The 24816-nt window shown below is 41.9% G+C and overlaps 1 protein-coding gene and 1 long non-coding RNA gene across 4 annotated transcripts in view; one reads left to right on the top strand and one right to left on the bottom strand.

The window, feature by feature from the left end:
• LOC138940103 (uncharacterized) overlaps positions 1-24816 on the top strand; it is an 80407-nt gene that overhangs the window by 5883 nt on the left and 49708 nt on the right. The gene's annotated exons all lie outside the window — the stretch shown is intronic.
• Knockout (Stork-head domain-containing protein knockout) overlaps positions 1-24816 on the bottom strand; it is a 72282-nt gene that overhangs the window by 5532 nt on the left and 41934 nt on the right. For all 3 annotated transcript variants that reach the window (XM_070308548.1, XM_070308567.1, XM_070308557.1), the window contains exons 3-4: positions 21177-21372; positions 2052-2507 (exon numbers count right to left, since the gene is read on the bottom strand). In XM_070308548.1, the coding sequence (XP_070164649.1) occupies positions 2052-2507; positions 21177-21372 (652 nt within the window). The remainder of the gene's footprint in view (positions 1-2051; positions 2508-21176; positions 21373-24816) is intronic.

Raw genomic sequence — 24816 nt, 5'->3', positions numbered from 1 at the left:
CATTAGACAGATGGACAGGGGAGAGTAAATTTCACGCGCGAGATGCAAATATGAGAACGGGCGGGACGACGCATCACTTCGGCTAAAAGGGTTAATATGATGACCGAGGTACGCTCGCGGCTGCTGCACAACTACGTTCTCAAAAAAGAATAGAAAAAGAAGAAACAAAAAAAATGGAATACCCTCATTCCTGAGAGTTTCATCTCGGTACATAGCCACGGGCGATAACGCCGACGTACCGACCGACGACGAGTGGGTTACCAGCGTGAGAATCAGTCGAGAAACGAGCAAGAGAAAAGTAGGAAGATTATATACGTGTGGTCCCCTCTGCCTCTCCACCACCCTTCCCCTCCCCTCCTCCCCTCTTCCCTCCGCGCGATGTCGACAGCGTATGTAACGGTAGACAATGTCGTGACCAATAGCTAATATATCGGTTGCGTTAAACGCTTTCCAGGCATCGTCGGTTTCTCTATCTCTCTCTATCTCAAACGTATGCCGTGTTTAAGGTGACCGATGTTAAGGTGGCTCTATTCTCCGCTCGACGCACATAAAAAAAAAAAAAAGGAATATACGAATCGCCGCGAGAAACTTCCGCATGCGTCGTCGTTTTGATATAATAACCGACCGTGCGAAGCGCGATATATATCGCGAAACGCAAAAGCTTTTTATCGAGAATAAAAAAAAAAAAAAAAAAGAACACGTAAACAGCTCGTCGGGTTCGCGTCGCAATTAATAGAATTACAATTGTGTGGCGATTTTTTTAGTTACGTAATCACGGATCATCTCGGGATCACGATCGTTTCTCAGATACATAGTCGTTGAAAACGGAGATGGAGAATAAGAACGTGGATAATATGCGAAATTCTCCCGTGTTTTCCGCGAACGTGGCAAAAAAGAAGCGAAATTAAGATAGCACGCTGATTTTTCGTACGCGGTCGCGAGAGAGGAATCGACGATCTTCCGGCGGCGGGGCTTACGTGGCTACCAAGGACGACAACAACATAAACGCTCTCCCGACCCGTCCGTCGAGTCGCGACGAGAAAAAGGCCTCGGAGAGCGAGCAGCTAGTGGACTGCTCTCCTCCTGGACACAAACGGAACGTTTCCCGAACACGTGCCGAACGAGTTTGCCTGGACCGACCGGTCTGCCGTGCGAGCGAATTCCTCGTCGCGAGTTTACGAGGGCCCCGACTTCCTGTGCATCCTCGCCTCGTGAGACACGGCGAAAGCGATCTTTCGACTTCGGTCTCGACCGCACCGATTTATTTGTCCACTTTTTACTCGCGTCATCGTAAAAATTGCGCAAGATATTATAAGTGTAGACGAATACACTTTTTATCAATATTTTATATTATTATATTATTTATTGGCCTGGAAAATATTTATAAATTCTTGTTTATAATATATTACAAGAAATTATGACTATATTAACAGGAATTTCTCTCCATCTTATCGCATTAAATTTAATACTTTCCTGAAACACAATTTTGGTCTCTAACGTATATTTATGTGAATCGTTGAAATCTTAGTAAAGTGTTAAATTGGATCGGCAACGTGTTATGAATTTACAATTAACGCGATCGCGATTGATATCGCGAGACGGTGATTCGACGAGGAAACTTTCCCTCGCGGATAAGTCGCGCGCATCGCGGGAGACAACGGGAGATACGCGACATTCTAATAAGACGCGAAGAACTTTGCGGCTACCGAATGAAGACGAAAGCACGTCGTCACCCAACACTCTCTTTCACACGCGAGTTATACAGCTGATATTTTCACGGCACACGTATAACATATGTCTATAATCCTTATGATTAATATAGCTGTTTCTTTTGGCAACATTTATCTAGCTTCGCGCGATTTCACATTTTAACTAAAATGAACAGCGAAAAAAAATTGTTTTAAAAAGAATCTGCTTTAAAAGTTATCGCATTTCGATGTGCATAAATTATACACGAACCGTTAGCGGATTATAAACTTCGTCTCTTGAGAGAAACGAAGATTCGAGATGACGTCAGGCTCAGAAAATAATGAACGCGAGAGTAGTTTTACCTCCGCAAATAACGTCCGCCAAGTTTGTCTGTACGGCCTGATGCGTAACATCGCCGTCTCGCAGAGTAAGCATCTCGCCGTGTACGAGTGCCACCGCCTCGTCGTTGCTCATCAGCATGCTACCCTGACCTCTGGACCCGTTCACGTCCCTGGAACACCGCCTAGAGCTACCGGAGTCGCGTCTAAGCCTCTTGGTCTCGGGCGTTACGACGAAGTAGCCCTGAGACGTGTGATAGATCTTTCGTTCTTGCATGAGCTTGGCCAGCGCGTCGTAAACGAGCTCTCGGCTGGGTCTCTGCATAGCCGGGAAGGCGTTTCTCAGGGCTGATCTGAGAGTGTCCAAGGTCGCCGCCTGCCTCTGGGAAGTCAATTCCAGAATGGCCCAACACAGAGCCTCTGGCAGCGGCGTGAACTGACCTTGAGAAACTGGAGCTACCAGACAGTCCTCTATATCACCTGTGAAATAGCAGACGTACAAAGTTATTATTCGATATATCCGGGATCGCGTTATTTTTCTAGAAATTAATTGAATGGCGAGTTATCGTCTCCCGTGTCTTACGTAATCTACTTTATGCGTCGATACCAATTTTGTGCCATTATGGTCCCGCGTACGTCGTGTATTTTACGACCGTCCGTCGTACATTAGTGCCCTCGAGGATAAAATGAACGATGGGAGGACGACGTAATTTTATATTTTCCATTTATTTATATCGCCGTCACAATAAACTCCTATTTATCTTATCACGCGCAATTATATTTTCAAGGCTAGAACGTAATAGCTACTCAAATCCGATGACATTGCCATTCGTGTTAAAATTTTTTCCATTCAAACTCTCTCGCATTTTCATACGTGTGCCGATTGCAAAGTATTTCTTTAAGAAACATACACGGTGAGGAAAGAATCATGTTGAATTTTATGCTACGTTTGTGATGACGGATTTAATAGACGGATGAAAAATATTCTAATTCACAAACTAAACGGATTTCTACCACAAATGAAGTCAAAGAACAAATTCGATCAACATGAATATGAAAAAGACGGTGAATTTATTAACCTCGGGAAGGCCCTGGCTCGAATATTGTGGAAGAATCGAAATTCTTATTCTTCCAGTCACGTTTTACGGTAACCTGGCGACACCGCGACTGCGTGCTCTTCTACATCTGGTTCACGCCCACGAAAAGAATATGGATTATTCTAATCCCGAGAGCCGGCAAGAAACCTCGAAATTCTCCGCGAGGCCCGTACTTCATTCGACGTGCGCGACGAATTTCTAATGTCCCTTTCGATGTCGATACAAAAAAAAAAAAAAAAAAAAAAAGTCAATATTAACGATGCGAAACTCGTGACACTCCTTTATATATATATACAATAATATGAATCTATAATAAAATATTTTTTAAAATTTTATTATACCAAAATAGATCGATGCGTATAATTTAAAAATCTCAACGGACAAAAAGATTTAAAGTGCGGGAAAATCGATTTTGTGTGTCGATGTCGACGTAACGTATACAAAGGCTCTCTTAGATCGCTAAAATATTTTAATCAACGTAGTCGCGCGGATAGCGCATCAAGACTCAACAATGCATTCGCGAAGCGAATCCACTTGCTCCGCCGCTCCGATCGCGTATAATTAAAGGTTTCAGCCGGCAGAGAAACTCTATTTGAAGTTCGTGCGATCGCGGGCCCACCTTCTCTGCGGGGCGCAAGTCTGCAATTTCCCTGCACGTCTGTCAACGGTTGCCTTTGTTGTTCGCGAACAGGATGGGAAAGAGCAGGCCTCCGATTACGCGTGTAAGTAACGTGTAGAAAACGCCCGCTTCGCGAGCTCCCGTTAAACAATCGCCGTAAATAAGCCGAAATAAGTCCGCCTTCTCTCCTAGTCCTCCTTCGCTCTTATTCTTTCGGCTTCTCACTGACAGGCCGAGACGTCTCGTTGTCTGTTTCTACGCTGACGTCTATCTTGACGCTAGATACGCGCGTTTCATCAAGTCGGGTCATAAAAAGGCGCACGGTCTCGAAAATGTAAACCTCTACTTTCGACTTGAACATTATTCTCACGCTCGACATCCGTCTGCAGTTTAGTTTAATGGAATATAAAATATCCTTGTTCATTCGCAAGATATATTCGTTTCTAATGCTCGTTGCGCGATCTCGTTATCTCATTTATTAATCACGTGGTGAGATACGATTAGCATAGTTCTGACATTAGCTATCTCGACCTCGTGCATCGTCGTCTATTTGCATTCCTCTTTGAACGCGCACACATCAGTTATCAATTAAATCTGCGCCGCGCAATAAATTTTGAACAAGCATCATTGAAGACATGTAACGTTCACGTGGAAGCAGTCAGTTTCAGTTTCATTCGCGCGCAAGATTTTATCCCCGCGAGCGCGGCACGAAAAAAGAACACGATCTACAATCTACGTCATTGTACCGGGAGATCGCGAAGAAAACGAGCCATAGTAGTACAGTTGAACAATTTTCAAGGAGCTCTGTCGACGACGGACGGAAAGACGGACGTCGGAGCGAGGCCAGCGGGATCGTGGAACCCGATACACGTCTCTGGGGCGTGGATGCTGGCTGACTCGCGCTCCTCGTCGTGAGAATCTCATCTCGAACGTGTCCCCCCCGAACGTGTTCTCCGCGCGTGTATCTACGTTATCTGGCACGCATTATCAACATGTGCTCCGAATTCGAGAGCTCGACCCACGAATACGTCAGGATGGCAATTCTTCGCGACTTTCGCGCAACAAATTCGCGAGATTTTATATCCTTTCTTTGCAACTTTTTCTCGGAAAGTATATTTCTTTTACGCTTATACGACGGCAATTTATTTGAACGATCAAACGATGCCCGGTTCTTAGGCGCAGCTTAATCTCTCTAACTTGTTTTAACGCTCGAGATAAAATCGGCGAAGCGTACTCGCGCAATTTCAGACATACACGAGAACATCGACAATTAGATACGCGTCATAAATTTTCCGGAAAGCGTTCTGCGTGCGTCAAACTTGTCGTTTTGTTTCAATGCTACGCGCGTGATATAAGGCCGCAACCGCCGCGAGATCGAGACGGACAATTTATGGTCAATGGACATTTACCACCCAACTAGCGGCTCTGTGTAAATGGCCATTAACGGTTTATTCTTATTTTTCATTAGGATGCTTTATAACCCGTCTGTATATGCCTATGGGTAGAATTTAAAAGAACCGATCTCTCGCAATGACAACTGTTTCGATCTCTACATCGGCCTGCATCGTCTCGCGGCTTTCTCTCCATCGGAGATCTCAATATTTGCAACGTCATTTTCTTGTATAAAGCCGCTTTTATTATCGCGCTACAAAGTGCTCTAAATAAAATCAAATAACTAGATCATTCCTCTTTGTATCGCATCTAACGTCTCATTTTTATCGTGCGAGTGCTAAAACGCAGCTCGTACGATTCCGCGATGCACCACGTCGCGAAACCGGCAACGATGACGCAAAATCGACGACACCGATCCCCCGATCCGGAGAACAGTAAAGGTACGCGAAGCCGAGCACACCTGCCGACCTGCGGCGACCCTGCGAAAGGCTATTATTAGCAGCCTGCACCTTTCTATCATTCCACGAGAGGCTTTATTATAATACTATTCCGTGCTGCCCACGTAGACAGCATTCTTTTGGCGTCTCGAAGTAAAAGGTAGTGCCGAGACTGGCATTCGGTCGATTCGCGCCTACGCGAAAATATATCGCGAAAATATCACCGCGGGTAAAATAGAAACACCGCGGAGACAAGAGACGGAGGCTGCCGCTGGAGAGAACGACGACTTCTCCAGCCGTTCCTCGAAACGGCGCGCGGCGCTTCCGGTATTGTACACGCTGCAGAACACGCTGCATATACCCTTATCGCTGTGATCCATCGTGTTGGTTGGTTCGTTGGTTGGTTGGTTGGTTGGTCGGTCGGTCGGTCGGTCGGTCGGTCGCTCGACCTCCGCCGCCTTTATAGCTGCGCTCATGGGAAATGGCAAAGACCACTCGCCACTCGAGGAATCACCTCGTAACAAGACGACCTTTGAGTCGCGTATATTCTCCTCTCGAGAGTCGGCGACCTCTCAGTCGCCTGATTATATGTAAATCCCCGAGACACCACTTTATACCGCCGGCTGTATATCGATCACGCGATTTATTCTCTCCCATTTGTTTACCTTACAGCGGCCTTGTTTTGTCGGATTACGTCAGCACGTGCGAAAGCAAATACGGAAGTCATACATTAGATTAATCATACGTTAGATTGTTGATTACATGGTATAAAGCGCTGATAGCATAAGCGAAAGCTATTTGACTCTTTCATATGTATGCTGTATTTATCCAACAGATTAAACAAGCTCGGAAACTTTATTCTCTATATGGGGAACCATGTGTGTCCATATAAATAAAATAAAATTGATTAAAATTGACGCCGAGTTTAATTGATTTAAGTAACTTTCTTTCTAGTCTTTATGTACAATAGAAAAAAAATGAAAGATCGATTAAGTTTAACCAACATTTTTATAAAAACAATTTTAAGATTCAATTCTATCAATATTGATTATTTCTAATCGTAAATTAAATAATTCTCTTTTTCTTCCTAGAACATAAAGTTAGCTATAATATAAATATACAGATAATTTAGTTAAATATGAATAGCACTAAATGATGGAATTAACATTGAGAGAGAGAGAGAGAGAGAGAGAGAGAGAGAGAGAGAGAGAGAGAAGCTACCAATAATGAAACTCTTAGGTGCATAAAAATAAAATGTATGAAAGAATGTACAATGCAATCCTTTCAGACAAGGCGTGGTTAGTTGGTGGCACATTGGCACATATAGATATTTCGTTCGTTCCTATCAAATTTATGCGTCCCCGTCAACAGTCAATAATCCAGTCGAGTTGTTAACCGACTGCTTTGTTATTCGGAATGCGAACGCAGTTATATAAGAGTCAGTTATATAAGTGTCGAATCAAATTATAAATAAGTAGACAGACAAAAGCGCGTGCTGCTCCATTGACGGAAATAAATTTTCCCCGATTTGAAAACAGTACGCGCTATACGAATTCCGGTCGTGTCACGAGGATATATACGAGAAGCGAGAGAGTCGATATCAAATGGAGTACTCATTAAATTCAAACGCGAGAGCTCGTTGTAACATGAATGTACTGCTCGCCGTGATCGTTCCCAAGTACACGTTACACAAGTCGCGGAACACGATCCGGAGCATTGCGCATACGGTGTACCGCGTGTCACGTTGTTCCGAAAATGAAGTTGTACAATTATCCGGCCTGTGTATCTCTGACGAGATACGGATCTCGGCGTTATTATTTTCGGATGACACCTCGTAGCGTGTAAGCGGAATAAACTTTTGTGCGACTGCAAGAATAATCGCGCTCATAATCTTCTCAAAGAGTTATTCAAAGAGTTATCGGAACCGGGTCGCGATAATGTACCCAGCATTCGATTACGCACAGTGTCCGTAAATGATGTTTGCCTAAGGCCAACTCGACGATTGCTCAGATATTGCGCAAAATATCCGATCTACGAGTAAGAAGCATCGTTAAATGCGATTAACGTCATTGTAGAATATTAATGTAAAATATTAACTAATGCGTTTTGAAATAAAAATTAATTTTTTTTTTAGAAAAATCTATTTCACAGAAATTAATTCTTTTTAAATTAAAATCAGAATTCTTTAAATAGAATTGTGATACACATATCCTCAATTTTTAGGCAAAATTTAACACAATGACTAATTATAGCGTGCGAAAAATTCATCGCTAAATATTCAGGATACGATATGTGAGACTATACGTTATTATATTCTCTAAGTTTTTATATCGAAGAAAGGCTTTCTCTCTTCTGTGAAATCACGTAGCTACAATTCAGCAATAAATGCGAGAGGTTCGACGGAGTACCTTGCTTTTCGCAGGACCCAGTTTTTCAATAATATGCATTTTATACCACGCACACGCCTACAACCTGCACGTGGTGTCACAGGCTGCGAATTCTTACGATCCTACGCAGGTGGTGAGTGACGACATACCGACAACGCAATATACATGCACATTTAACTGCCGCCTTAAGTAAAGCTCTCGAGAGTTCGGAAGCGTGTCCTTTATCATTCGACGAAACGTCGTCGTAAAGTGTCATTAATATTATTTTTATTATCTGAATCTTGAGCACACTAATATACACCGTTCGCGTGTATTATTACACTATCATTCGTATGAGAAACTGAGCTTACGGACTTTCTCTAGCGTCTTGCTATCTATCTCTCGCATATCGAATATAAGCCGCTTACTTCTGCGAAAAGGCACACACGGATCCATTCGATGCTTCTAGGTGTACGCAAATACGCGCAATGGACGCATACATTATTGGAGACAATACAGCGAAGTTATTACACGAGGCTATTAATGTCGCAAGACATGCAACAAAAAAAAAATAGCGATTCTATTGTGTCATTGCGCATATGATATAGATTGCGGTCAAGCGTTTTCGCTCGTCGGGCCAAGGTGAACCATTATGTCAGAAAATTCATTCTTACATTATGTCGCGAGTAACTTTGGCTGTGTTTTTATCAAAATAGAAATAATCCTATCCCATAAAAAAACCTCACACAAAGGTAAAAAAAAAAAAAAAAAAAAATACGCCAAGTATATGAAAAAATCCCAACTTGTACGTAAAAAAAGTTTCCCATTTCTTACTTCAATTTTTTTCACATTTCTTGATTTTAAGTCGATTCTATTTCGATTATATGGCTTTACTTTATATAGGAAAATGAGCTGTTTTGCAGTAAACGAACGGTTTCCCTCTTCGAGATTGAATAAAGGAATTTTCGGCAGAATTATAAACTAAATAAGAATAAAAATTGAGATCGAAGCAAAATTCGATTCAGGCAGGATACGTTCCTGTGGATTATGTACAGCGAACGTCCTCGTGTGACACGCGCGGCCGCTTTCCATCCCGAGGCTTCCTTTTCTCGTGTCCGCGATGCGCACCGTATATCTTTGTCGTGCCACATACTCGTATTACAGCTGTCTTAGCGTATGAAAAGGAAGGTATATAACAATACGGGGCATTTTAATCGTTCGTCGTCGAGAGAACCGCAACCGAAAGAAGGAAGGGAATCATCAGCGCGGAGAACGCGCGCTCGTGCTTATCCGGCATTTTTTGCGCGAATCCCCGTTACGGTGATATTAAATTTCGTTTGGATCGCCAACGGCGGCGGCATAAGAGGGACGATTAGATCGCGCTCGGATTAAAATCCGACCTCGCGGGTCGTGCGATTTTTCGTTAGCCGGAAAGACGATATAAGCCGAGGCCATGAGAATCGACTCATAGCCTCGATTCCGCCGTTCGATTCCGCTGCTGCATCATGCGCAGCGCCGATACCATTCGTTCTCGTCGCGATAAGGGCGCAGCCGTCCGCTCGTTCTCGCGTCTGACATGAGCCATTTTGCAACTACCATTATTGCTCCGACGTGCCCGCCAATTTCATAATAATTGGACGGTATCTTATTCTGGTTTTAATAAATTCATTCTGAAACGTAATCTTTTCACTAATCTCTTATCAATTTTTTGTACTTGGATTATTTACTGTGTTGCAGTATATAATTTTTTTATTTATATCTTAATATCGATTTTATTAGTATTGCGATTTAATGTTTCCTTCGTACGCGATATTTAATGCGATGTATTATAATATACAAAGTACATATACAGGTTTGAGTTTTTCCGTTGCCTCATCGTCGATCACGACTGATAATGGCGTAATTGAGTTCAACCGAAAGGGATCGCGGCCCTCGAATATATCCAAGCAATAAATTTCACGTTGCGCTCGTTGTGTTGATCGATTTCAGGCGGTGCAATTTTAGCGATAATTAGGAAGATTTTCCACACGATGAAACATTGCACCATACTCTGGAATAAACTATCTTCGACCTGCCACTCCCAATCGAGAAAGTTTTATGATCCTCTTGTCTATTGTTTCTCAGGCGAGTTGTGTAAGATTGAAAAGTACGTGTTACCATGTATATTTTAACATTATCCAGATTGAGTTATTAAATCCGCGTTTCCTTCTTGATACACGATCGATCGATAGTTTTTGCATTAGTAGAGAGTAATCGTTCTCAAAAATTTTGAAAAATGGCTATATATAAAAAATGAAATATATTCACGAATAATTTTATAAATATACACTTTTTATAAAAATATCGAGTTTTAAATAAAAATTTTTATTGATGTAAAGATTGCTTGAAAAATTATCAAGAATGAAATTCTTTTTTTACTTCATTCGCTTATATGAATTTAAAGAATTGTGTACAAAATCGAATGATAAAAGATTTTATATATTTGCCACAGCAATTTCTTGTTAAGGTAGGTCGTAAGGTGATACGGAAGCGACGTATACGTATGTATCTTTGGAGGCGAATGTGATCGCTTAATGCTATCGAGGTCAACGGAGCACGCAGGTGAAATGTCACGACGGGTTTGCCAGTGATGAAATTCACTAACCGAAGATTAGATGACTGTAAATATGAAGTACGATGATGAATGTGCTTAAAAACGCAGCGATATTAACGGTTAGATGGCACCGCTAAATCTGATCTCGTTTAATTGCGTCGTTAATTTATCCTTCAACTATTTTCTCAGGCAGATATACTTTATATCCCTGATAGGTTAAAAGTAAATAAGGAAAATCGATGAGTCATACAGTCGATATATTAAAATCGAAAAAAAAAAATTTTTTTCCAGAAAAAAGTTCACAAAAAATATTTCTTTGACGAGGTGAATCACTGCGGCTTCGGCTAAAGATCACCGCATATATACCTTTTAGAGTACAAATTATATGTTGAATTTTTTTTTCTTCAGTGTAAATTAAAACAGGCGTCTTCAATATCGCGCGAAAGAATGGGCGATGATCGGCGTGTCATCAATCATGCCCGAAGATATATTCGCGGATTATTGCGTACCCCCTTGACATTAACCTACATAGGAGAATATAATGCGACTTACGCTTGCAGAGATCAACATTTTACAAACGCAGCACCACGCCTTTCGTCGTCTCTACGACGACAGGCACGGTACACGCCTTTATAATTATGTCGCTCGCAGTTGGTCGCGCCTAAGAAATTATCGTCACACACGTTATATTGCCCGGCCGAACAAAGCAAACCGCCGAATCGGTGTCGATGAACCCGAAATCTCTCTTGTAAATAGCAAATGCAATTCGTGATTAATCTTTCAACACGCTATCTAATTGTTTAAATCTCTTCTCTGTATATTTATCTCTGATAAAATCTCTCGATATGCGAAATATTGATATTGATTGGCAAATACATCTACTTCTCGGCCGCTGATCTGCGCGCAGATTGATTTACACGCGGGCAGGATCGCAAGCAAAGTGAAATAGCAAAGAGGACGATGCGAATTTTAAAATATATGAGTCTCACGATACCACCTCGTGTCGCTCGGCTTTCAATCGAATTCCAGGACGTGTGAAATCACGCGATGCGAACGAATGCAGGCAGTCGTGCTCGCGTAGCAACATCTAACAATATAAGTCCCGATACCGATGGGATGTATCGGACGATATATCGGGATTAACAATATTCATTCGATCCAAATGTTTATCCGATGCGTGTCTGAATGAAATATAAACCGCTTATACGCACTCTATATTAATGTCAATAATCCGATAATGCGGGCGATTCTTGATTTTTCTTTCCGCCCATACTTCCATGCTCGTATATTCTACCAGTCTGATTTTTCATCGTTTCTGTCGTGTTAAATCGCGCAATAAATGGAAACGAGGCGTTTAATCCGCGCATCCTTGCGATGATTATTTGCTTCATCGTTCCGATACATTTCTCACGATATAGTTATAAAATTGATATATATAATGAATAAGATACAAGTAATGAAGTAGAAAATATTTAGAAATCATTTCTGTAAGAGAAAAGCCTATATCCAAACATAAAATTTCAAGATAAAGAAATAAATCACTCCAATCTACAAAGAGTTTTGCGACACTATTTGTCTCGATATTTTACATCGCCTGTGTCTGTTTCACATCGTAATACCGTGTCGTTATAATGGATTACTCGTAATGAACCTACGGCCGCGTTTCACCCGAAGAAACCCGTTTTCCTTAACGGCTACTAACAATAGCAACGCGATCGTATACCCACGCGAAAAATTAACAACGCGAATGACCACGCGATATCCAACGCGCGTGCATACGCTTTATGTCGTAAATGTCGTAAAAGATACCTTCGTGCCTATTTTCGGAGAATATCCGCGTGCTGCCGGAGGAAACCGGTTAAAAACCGTCCATGTGTGATAAACATTCACAACTTTCATAGCTATTTCAGGAAATATCAACGCGATCCGACCGCGTTGCAATTTGCATCTAAAAAGCATTATTAGAATATGTCCAACGACCGGAATATTTTCTCTGTCTTTCTTTCTTCGATATACATCGCTTAAAAAAAAAAAATGAAAGTATTATGTACTTGAATGCTTTTGCTTCTTCGCAATTTCACCTCGGTTCGATTCTAATCAAACTTGTATGGGATGAAATAACGCGATTGAGATGCAACGAGAGATGTAATCCCCCAACGAATTTATACCGTCGTTCTGTAAACGACATCTCATAGTTCCAGCCCATATCCTTTATTATCGATTGACAATGTCACATTCGCATTCGCGACTGACATGTCGACGTCGACGACGCGCGCCGATTTCCCTACCCTATTCTCTCAGAGCAAATCGTGCCAGATCGGACAGCACTTTGGTGCCACGATTCGCACGCGATACCTATACGTCTACTTCTAGACGATCGGCACAAAGTATTGGAGAAAAAGGAATATACATTTTGTCGTTTATATACACTGAGGGTGGCAGGCTGCGGAGGAAAAAGAGAGCAAAATGATGAGAAAGATATATTCATGCGAGAGAGAGAGAGAGAGAAAGCTTTTCAGAACGGTCCAGTTCTCATGGATAGTTAAATGTGGCATAAGACTCTGCTCGACTTCGCTTGATCTGCTGTATTATTTCTTATTCATAAGCTTTCAATGTTTCGATGTTTTCGCGTGTAAACTCCACATCGATATTTACAGATGGAAGATGGAATTATTTCTTCTTGTTTGACAAAATTTTTTAATAAAAAATGTCTGAATTCGTATTCCAATCAAGTTGTCTTATGATGAAAAGATTTTTATATGAAAGGAGTTGGAACAGCTTGTAACTTCTACTCGAATTAACGTTCGGCGATACTAACCCGCGTTTACCAAAAGTGGCAAAACGCCATAAATTTCGCGCGCTCGTACATACACATACATAGTTTCTTTCTCTCTTTCTGCGTTCAAAACCGATGTTCTTCAACCTGCCATGCCACATACCAACAGAATAGCAAGCTTATCCCGCGAATGTCTCGCGAGATATCTTGATCGCGTGGCTCGCGAATGAAGATAAAATCCTCGCAACAAATTTAACACAGACCGGATACAAAACCGCTGAGAAAAATGTAATATGTAAAAGAATTACATCCCCTTTAATAAAATATCTTAAAATTTTTTATTAGCCGCTTAGAAATTTCTCGGGGTTGCTGCGACAAGCGCGTTTTCACCCAGACTACTGATAAGCCCTGTTTAATCTCACAGACGGTTCCCGTTGAAAATAAAACGTCTGATTTTATCTTCGATTATATTCGCCTTCTCTGTACCATATTTAATGCGCGTAAAGTGCAACAAATTACTCGATTCGAATCGTATTATGAAAATGGCGCAAGAAACTCTTCACAAGGACGCGAATGATATATGATCCGATAATGCGGTAGAGATAGGCAAACCACGACAGTGGCATTGTTTTCGGGAATTTATTAGCTAGAAGAGATCGCTTTCGAAAGCGCAGGTTTCACTCTAAGTCAATTATACCGGAATCGCGACGCGCGCGAAAATCTTCGCACGCTCTTTCATCGTAGCTGCGTTTTACACAAATGCATAAACTGTTCTCGCTGCACACAGAACAGTTAGTAGGAAATGATCGTGTACGCACGTGTATGTCCCGTATACACGCCTTACGCGCGTATCGGTCGTTATATTGTTTCCCGGCTTTTACCGTTTCTCTCTTTCTCTCTATTCATAACTTTCGCAGCCTAGTTCGCGATCTAAATATACCTGCGCCGGATGAATTAAAATATAATTAAGATCAGACGAGAGAGGATATGAATGAAATTAATTTTATTATTCGCAACCATCGGGGCTTTCAGTGTCTCGTTAAAAACACGGACTTGATCGACGGCGTACGATGATAAATAATCGAAATGTCAGTACTCTCGATTACGGAAATGATGCTCGGTGTAACACACAAGCGCAAATATAAGCGGGATATATTTTCTCTCGAGTAATACGAGGCGATATTATGATCTCCGTTGAAACATTGTCCACCTCTTCGGCGAGAAGTTACCGAGTTACTCGCGCGCGATTCGTGCGCGCGAGGAGAGCGCATCTGGCACAAGCATCTGGGTATCGGCTTTCCATCCCGACGAAAAGGTAAAATGCCATACGTAGCTGTAGGTAGATGGGTATACGGTGTACATATATATATATATATATATATATATATATATATACATCCCATCGCGCCGTCACTGAATTTCTGCAGTTTTGCACCGAGCACGATGCGCCTCGATAACGAGGGAAGCCTTTCCCTTTCGCGGCCAGAATGCCACGTTCCTTGCTCTCCTCAACACGAAGAGCGTAGGTCTCTTCGGCAATGTGTAATTTTCCACTCGTTTCCCGTGGTGCATCATTATGCGGCCGATTAGCCGGATTCCCTGGGACCGACTCTCGTATCTTCATCTCGAGAGACGTATGTCCCGGTGATTAGCTCTTTCAACATTTACGGGCGTCCTTTTCACATTTCGTTTCCCGATTTATTATTCGCGTTATTGCTTAAACGTTTCTAGCGTTTCGCGCGTCGAGCTTTTTTGCAATCGTCGTTTATGTCGCCGTTTCGTTCGAAACGACTCCCGCGGAGAGTCGTTCATTATCGTGGTAAAAAGAGAGGAGTCGAATGACGCGCATATATCACGTTACCCTCTCGAATGTATGTCGCTAGAGAGAAAGAGAAAGAGAGAAAGAGAGAGAGAGAGAGAGAGAGAATCGCCGCAGCTGCGCATATGTCGTGTTAACCGGGCACGCTTTGCGATTGCGAGAGGGTGGCTTTGCATCTATTATACGCACGTGGTTCAGGGTAAGCAAAGAGAAGCGATCCTCTCTCGTTTATGATGAGATCGCGGTAATAAACGTTAAAATTTGATACTCATCGCTGAACATCGGTCACATGTGTCACGCGACAACGTGACGTCGCATTTTAACTGTTCGAAATGCGATTAATGCGAACCATTGCGTTAAATTGCCAATCGTATAATTGTCAATCTACATTTGTTTTAAAATATGAATATTCGTTATTCTCAAAATTGTACAGCGGAAATTATAATACATAATTATTATTTATAATATATAATTATAATAATAATATACAATTATTAACTTGCATTTGCAAATTATACTTTGCATCGATGAATTTAATTTGCGATCTCGCAGTCTACTCCTGCTTCAGATCGTAATGAAGAAAACGTAAAAACAGCCTTTATGAATACGCACTACCTATGCGTTGGCTCGCAGGTGCGTTTAAAAGCGAGTGCCTTGACCTAGACAATCGCTCGGAGTGGCGCAAGATGATTATGAGAAAAGCGAGACTTAGACGACTACTACGTGCTTCTCTCTCTCTCCTTCTTTCGTGGGAGTCCATGGGGGAGGTGGCGGATTAATTTATTAGTCGATGCAATTATCTGTTACTCAATGCCGCAGCCTCCGAGCCGCTGTTACCTCTCTCGACATTTCGCGACGTTGTTACCATCACCTCTCGGTATTCCGCGAACGCCTCGTTGATTTAAGCCGGAATTATCGCGTCGGGAGATGCTCTCTCGCGCCACCGGTCTTAAATTTCCCGTGTAATTATACGATCGCATTAAACGCCAATCCGTTTCGTTCTCGTATACCGCGTACTGATCCTACTCGGCAACGTAAACGGCACCGTTTGACTGCGTAACGAGCTAATAAGCCGCTATAAAGCGAGGTAGCTGCGTGTTTCATCATTCGAGAATTAACATACAACTCGTAATCGCGCGCGATGATTAATATTTTACGCGATACTGGTCTTTATTATAGATTCAAGTGATGCGCATCAATGTTCTGACACGAAAAGAATTATGCATAATTAATTCATCGTTTAAGTAATCATCGATCGATATCTCTATATGTGTAGCTAATTAAGGGATTATTTCGATTAGGAGTGGGTTACTAACAATAAATTTGCATTTTATGAGAAATGAAAATATCAAATCACCGCTAGTCAACTTAGGAGCCTGACACTTTCCTTCGCGGAATCATGCAATAGCATCGTACGGTATAATATCGCTTACGCTTATCTAATAAGAAAGTCGCGACGCGCGATCTCTTGCAAATCACACAAAATCGTTGACGAATTATGAATATGACTTATGAATATGAATAGCGATAAAGAGGGACGCGTTAAAAAGCACTAAACGAAGACGGAAAGAGCCGCCTGAGTAACGCCTCGAAGAACGGCAGGAAGAAGCGAAGTAATAGCGAAGTATGTCGTGTCTCGACCCCATCATCATCGTGGTAATCGTCGATCTACGACGAGGCGGCCTCTAGGATCCAGCTGACATTCGACAGGAAGTTGCCATTCGAAAATACCGTGGCATACATCGATGGGCCTACAAAGGTTTACGCTGCGGTGGTAGATGGATGGACGGATAATTCGTTACTCGACTCTGCTGATCTCTCTCTCTCTCTCTCTCTCGTACACGTTTGCACACACGTGAAACGAATCAACGAATCGTGTAGTACCGTGGGACCTCCTCCCGGCGTTCTACAACTTCCACGTTCCTAATTCTCCCTTTTAAAATACGAGGGTTAAGGGATCGCGAGCAATACGGCCCTCTTAAGATCTTTACAATGTTAATTAACAACAGGTGTACACCAGTTAATTTTATAGTGCTCTATTTTTTCTTTTCAAACTCAAAGCAGAATTTAAAAATGTAAAACAATAATTTGAAACTCAGAATGATGCGACAATAGGCAGTAATAAAATAAAATGTTTTTATTTTGCAATTTTTCTTGTGGGGGTTTACGACACAGTATCGTTCCCTCTATTCGCTATTAATTCGCTGATATCTTGATTATACGTTTAGGGATAATACCATACTCGCGTACAAATCTTCTACCGCTAATCGAATGATGAAAAGAATTTTTTCTGACGCGAAGAACGTAATCATACGTCAAAGCTTATTTCGATCGGGCAAATAGCTAAATCGTGACAGGAGAGGCGTGAGAGACTGACCGATTTTACGATTGCAGAGACGCGTTTAGAGCGACCAGTGGCCTTAAGATATCGACACCGTATTTTCGTTTCGTATTTATCGTATTTGACGACTGTCAAAACCACTGAATTTTAATCGACACAAAGATTCGATTAAAGAGTATATAAATATACGTCATCGTTATTGTTCGCCGAATAGCGATAAATAAAAAATTCTAGTCGAGTATCCTTTTATACGTTTCGATCGACCGATTCCAAGTATCAAAAAAGTCAGGTATTAATTTCCTTTGCGTATACATTTTAAGAGCGAGAAAGAATTATGACAAATATATCTATGAGGGATTTAAAAAAAATTTTATTGCAATTATGCAGGCAATTAATAAACATCTCCTTGTATAAGTGAATTTCCTGATGTCTTATCGCGACAGGTCACGTTGCGATTTAGTATCACGTGTTACACCATTTTACCGGATAATTGAGATTTTTAAAATAGCGAACAAAGATCGTTGGAAGATACGCTTCTCGCGCGCCGGCGCATCCGAGTAGGATGGCACAATCGCGATTGCCGACACGATAAAGCGCCGTTTCGGCTCGCCGTTCGCTCATCATCGTAAAATGCGGTTGCATACCTCAGTCGAGGTCCGCGCGGAGCGCTAATAGAACACCGACGGAGTCTCGCGCGTTTTAACAACGTCCGCAGCTAGTCAATATACATAATGAATGAGGTAGAGCGCAAACAAAAATGCTGAATCGCAATCACGCGGCTCGTATGTGCACGAGTGCGCATTCCGCGTTACCGTACACTCGACCCCGTCCGTGTATGCGTGCCTATTTATAGCATAGACTCAAAGTATAGAAATAACTGGATGTCGATACGGCGCTATTAATTTCTACGACCTCACGTCCGTTGCGGCACGTTCCACGGAATCTTTCGTCGTCGTTACACACACGTTCGTCCGGATTCCTTATCTCTTTGATGCATTGACTTGGCCCGCATCAGCATCCGCGACTCGCATTTTAATTAAGTATACGCTATTGAATGTCTAAAACAGGTATAATATGTACGATGTCCCGCTAAACGCCGCGAATTCTTGTTACTTGGCAAAAATATCCCGTGAATAAAAGATTGATAATAGCGGAGATATTAATTACACAAGTGTTAAATAATGATTCTACCGTATTAATTAATCATAAACAATTGTTCATGTAATTATTCGATTATCGCTCTCGCAGCGAGGGATTAAATATTCGCATGAATAAGTCGATGAATAACGAGTTATTGGTGCGTATACGACGCGTTCCACGCGATTCCTTCGAGATAAATCGCGAAATGGGAATTATGCGTGGAAAACGCGCCGCTTATCGGACCACGCGCGTCCAATGGGGTACCGCGACTTAATCGATCGCCCTGGAATGCCGCTACTGTCGCACACCGAAGGAGGCCGATTTATTACCCCGCGAGAGTGCACCGTATGGATTTCAGTCCGGGTATAAGCGAGGAGGAGGCGCGAGGGGAAGGTCTCTGGCATTCGAGACGCGCGAGCGTCGACGTCCCTTTCGCTGCGCCCCATGCCCATCGACGCCCCGGATGCAGGGACTCGATGGCATGCGACTCGCGTACCGATCAAGTCATTCCTATGTGGAAGCGCGTTGCGCATTTATTTTTTTCGACATACGTATAGTATACTCGAATCTTTTTCTAGGAGAATTTTTCGTAATTCGAAACGCGATCGTGCAATTTTCTATATCGATGATATTTATAATAATACCTTTTATATTTATATTATTATTTATATAATAAAAATATATTATTTAAAAATATGTTATTATTTATATAATAAAAATCAACGAGAAAATAAACGTAAATCATGTTAAAAGATGAGCAAAATAATTGAAGCTTAAAATGCAAAGTGTTTCATTTCATCAACTCGACCTGGTATACTCGCTCCTCTTAATTTTATAGATTCTGACAATCTTACGAAATACCGTGCAAATTAAAAGGATGACTGGCTCGAGCACGTGATTTTCTTGCTAATGAATACGCATCGAACGTCACGCTAATTGTAAGAGTGCGCGTTCGTACAAAAATCAACGACATTGCTAATTGAAAAATCACGCGCAACCGTTATAATATTTACGGAGCCGCGTTTGTCGTGGCTCGGAAGAGGGATGGGAACGTGCGGGAATGAAAGGGGTAGTCGGATAAGAGCCGGTCCGACCGGAGGACCGGCTATCTCGCCGCGAAGTAGACGGCAGACCAATTATGGCAGCGCGAAACTCGCGTTGTTGCACGTGCATACATAAAGGCGCATAAAGACGCGCGTATTACGATGCCCCGCCCGAACAAATAGCGGAATGTTAACCAATCTCGTTTTACACGGGGGCATTCACGCCCATTCGAGTCGGTATATAAATGGCAGTTTATTAAAAACACTCTTTAATCCTCGTGATATACCGCGATTAACCACATTTTGGCGTGGTTCGTCATCAGCCGTCATTATTCAGTTACGAAACATTGCGAATCGATATATTTCCGATGCCGATTTAATCTCTTTGATTTAGCACAAAACTTTATTTTTTTCTATATATATATATTAATATATTAATAGATTTAAGTACATTGTTCGACTGTTCATACGCTAAATATAAAGCGGACGAAGATGATAAATTTTACGAAGGAGCCGATAAAACTTGCTTCGATTCGTGACTTCGTAATTTTTCGATATTCACGCCGGCAGCTTTCTCACGCGGATAAAGTCACGTAACGCGTTCTTTATCGCGCGAATAAATTTCTTTCGTTTTCGCGAGAGCGTTTTTCGCATCGCGCGAAACGTAATAACGACTCGAAGCTCCTACGCCGTTGCGCAGATACGCGCGTGCATTAGCATAAGCCCGGTATGCGAGATAGTTGAGCGTAGGCGTGCATAGATACGAGTGCGCGTGGCATAAAAGGGAGCAATAAGATTGGAAAGAAACGGCGAAGGTGGAAAAAGAGACCGGGGACACCGACCAAAGGGACGTAAAAACAGCGTGACGGGGAAATAAGGGTGCGTACGGGTGCATGGGCTACCTGATAAGATATGTGAAGCTATTTCTGTAGAATGTACACCGACGACAGGCGCGGATTACGAGCGATAAACCGATAAGGAGAATAACGCGTAGATATCGGGCACTTTCTACTATCCTCGATCGTTCTGTTTGCAAAGCGTCGGTTTATATCAGTGTCTAGCGCACTAATCCTTACATCATCTTCCTTGACATTTGATAATTCATATATCCTTTATTTATTTATTTATTATTGCTTATTTAGGTATTGTAGAGTTTATTTTTACATATATGCATTCGCGATGACATTTTGCCACGTGTTTGATAAAGACAAAGAAAAGAAAGAGATGCAAGAAAGTGAAGCTCGTACGTCATTTTCGCGCATAAAGTGTCGCGTTAAGACATTGTAATTCAAATGCACCAGGAACCGAAGTCACAGAGTATTATATCCTCTCTCGTAAGTGCTCGTTCTTGTAAAATATTGACGCTTTCACTTTCACTTTCACACATTGCTTTATCTATAATTAAACTTTTTGGTTATCTCAATTTGAACGAAACGGATTTAATGCCGGTGACATAGACGTCGGGTTAAATCGACCCTCGGGTCAATATGTACATACGTAGTCAATAAAATGAATAGTATACGTACCGAGGCAGGTGATGGAATGGTCCGCGGGTGGTCGTAGAACGTTTCGCGCCCATGCCGCCCTCAAAACCTCGAGGGCGCAGGGCGGTCCGCTGACCATCAGCACACCTGGTGACACGTGGCCCTTGTACCTGAGCTGCCGTGTCGCGTCCACTAGAGCCGCGTTCCACCAGCATTTGGAATTTGCTTCCAACAAGCTCTGCAACACGTAACGAAAATTCACGTTCAACTTCAATTAACAAGATTTGCCAAAAATGTAAAACGTAAAGAGATTATCTTCTTTTTATTTTTTTTTATTTTAAAAAATTTTCGAAAGCCAATTATCGTTTTGAAAAAATCTTTCTGCTTTTTTATATTATCTATTTTCAAATATTTTCGAGTTCATAAATTAATAAGAATTATGGCAGAAAAATATTCTTCCACATCTATACAATTATGTAATAATCGTATTTTTCTTACGTAATAAAAAAAGCCGCTACACGTCGTACCACATAAAAATCCATAAATTGCCCCCTAAAATATAGCGCGGTCGCTAAGTGTTTATCTCTCCGTGGAGCCTTATGGCGTTTCACCCTCGTCGTAATTCGGAACGAAACGCAGTTCTACCCTCTACAGATGCCTCCTAGAAACCCCGCATAGATTCGCGTCACAGAATAAGCCGTGATAGGGTCGAGAGCCCCGGACAATCCTCATAAACGTACCGCCCCATAGAACCTTTCTCTGACCCTGTCTTCTTTCTTTTCTTTGTCCTGGCTAAACCATGAAATTAGTGCGGAGTACTGGAATCGATCGACACGGACCAGGGTGTGATTTATAACAGCCCTTGTTCGGACGATCGGCTTTTCGCAATTTTATTTTCAACATACTTATATACTTTCAATATATCTCATTAATAAAAATCTGACTAAATCATATAATTTGCTAGCTGGTCGATTAAATTATTCGGTTAACGTAGGTGGAACAATGTAGGATAATGCGGAGGCATGTACGGACGCGATGATTAAGATCTCACAGTGGCGTCGATTCGAGTCGTTTCCCGATGGCGTTTTCGTTCGAACGAAGAAACGGACAAAGAGAAACGAAATAATATTAAAATATCGAGCTTAATTTAATTTTATGGAAAAAAAAAACATACACACACAATGCATCCTGCGTGTACATAAGGCAATTTTGCATCTAACGGTAGAATAAGAGAGTAGAATCTCCGGACTTTCACCAATTGGAAGTCGCCGTATAGCGAACCGTATGGCGACGACGGAGTTTACTGCCAAATGACGGAACCTCCTTCGTAAATTACACGTTCGCGATCGATCTGATCTGCCGCGAAAATGACCAGGCCTCATTTTGTGCCTGTGCAACGGAGCACAGCGCAAACATCCACCCTTGCCAAGGCTGCGCGTGTTCCGTATTTCGTCGTAAATATATATTCGTTACGCGGATTTCACTCTCCTTCTCTCCATTCTCTATATATCGATCTTCCATGAAATAATTTCACGAAAAAAGCTTTCACGATAATATTTCATCAATCTGCTGAGACATCGCTCGGCATTATGTAATGAGCGGCGCATGGATTTTTTTTTTTAATTTAGTCGTAAAATATTTTCATCCCAAAGCGATCCCCATTTACCGAAACACTCGTAACGATGTCATTTAATGTCACGAGAAAGGCGCTTCGATGCGATTACGAATTGAATGCTTTTATTCCCGAGATATAAATACATTATGATCTTCCGCGCGAATAACGACAGCTCGACTTTCGTAATCGTGCCGATTACGTCACGAACGCAGATTTTCGACGCTTCAACGCTCGCGGCGAGGAAGAAATTATAATAAAGGTGCAGCGCGCGCTGCGGCCGATTTATTAAATCGTTGGCAAGAGATGCGATTTTCAAGCGGGTGAAACTTTTTCGGTTACGTCAAGCCGCGCTTCTTCGCGAGAGTTAGAGCCGGCGCGCGCGTCAGCCTCCACGTGGGAGCTGATTCTCGGTGTCGAATCAGCCAAGCGGACACGATCGATTTCACGAGATCGCGGGACCTCCTACCGATCTCTTTCTCTTCGAGACACCTTCCACACAATCGAATTACTCTTTACGCTTTGTTTCTTTCCGCTCGACTGAACACGATGAACGGAGAAAAGCGCCACTTTAGCTATTAAAAAAAAATAAAAATAAAAATAAAAAAAATTTGTTCACCTCTTTCGTAATCAGCTAAACTCTATAAAAACATCCTGAATCATTGACTCACGCTCTAATTGTATCAAAAACTCTTTTTGGATCTATCAATTTATTATTTGTACCGTTCAAGAAAAAAAAATATCAAGACGAAAATTTTATTTTTTTTTTATTTCATTTCATTATACTTCTTGCTGATATAAGCCTGAAACGTCATCAAAAAAGTCGCGCTGATATCTAAAAATATCGCGTTGCATCGCGGAATGTGCCGGGGTGGGCAACAGGATATACTGATAAAGTAGACACTCTTATTGTCTATGGGAGGATCTAACCGTGAGAGTGCGACAGTTCGGAGTTAACTATAATTAGCGCTGAATTCAGCTACCATGTCTCCTGGTATCCAGCCTAGCGGCACGCCAGCTAACTGTGCGAAAAAAGAGGGCTTTGATCGCTTGAAACGCAAATTGGCGTTAACGTATTTGCAATGTTCGTTATATCTTGCGCGATAACATTCTTTCCGTTCCCCGCAAATATAATAAAATCTCATTCAATCTACGGAAATAATAATCGTTGCGCAAGTGACTTGTCTCTTTTGTAAGAGTTATATAAAATAGTTGTAAAAAAAAAAAAATATAAGGAGATTGTGTAATGAAAGTTCAGGGAGTTACCGTAAGTTTCCTCTCATAATCGCGTATTAAATACAATATATTCACAGAGCCATCCCCACGATTTTCTTGTATATTTAATCTCAATCTTGTATATATGCATGATATTCTGCCCCCCTAAAAGATCATAAGCTATATCGATTACTCGAGGGGGGAACAGTAGAACGATTGTTATCCAACAATATCGCCGAGGGTGAATATTTGAGAAACTCGTATAATCGCGATAAAGAAAAGATGGCATGGGATTCGAAATCAGATTGATGGGAATTGTGATTTTTTTTTCAACTACACATTGAGATAATATCGGGAAAAAAAAAATTGGAAAACGCTTTGCGCGACAGCGATAATTCTATTCCGTTGCGCTATTTTACACTTTTTCGCGATTTCAAATAGAATATGACATTCGCACTTTTTGGAAGGGGAGAGTGGGAGAAGAGGGAAGGAAATAAATTACGGCAAGATGTAGAAGGTGCGGAACGGATCTCGATCGCTAATCGGCGACGCGTTGCTCGGCGCACGTAATGTACGTATTGCGATTTCCGTGCCGGCAATGAACTTGCGGCAATACGGTCTATAGGGTATTGTACGGTCGTTGGCTGCCCGTTAATTATTATGCAATATACTCCGCCGTGCGCTTTCGCGCCGCGCGTATACGCTTATCCTTTTAAAGCCCTAACGCGGAGACGCCGAGCGTACGAACGTGAGCGGTTAACGGAGTCGAACGAAATATAACAGAAACTTATTGCCAGCGTCATTCGCTCCGCGATATTATTGCACTGCGTTCACCTCCCCTTTATCGATCTATCA

This window comes from Polyergus mexicanus, unplaced genomic scaffold (assembly GCF_030449975.1).
Source record: "Polyergus mexicanus isolate NDT 795.1 unplaced genomic scaffold, iyPolMexi1.0 SCAF_2, whole genome shotgun sequence".
In the NCBI taxonomy this organism is placed as follows: Eukaryota; Metazoa; Arthropoda; class Insecta; order Hymenoptera; family Formicidae; genus Polyergus; species Polyergus mexicanus.
The sequence above is the reverse complement of the archived record's forward strand: the minus strand, read 5'-3'. Positions and strand labels throughout refer to the sequence as shown.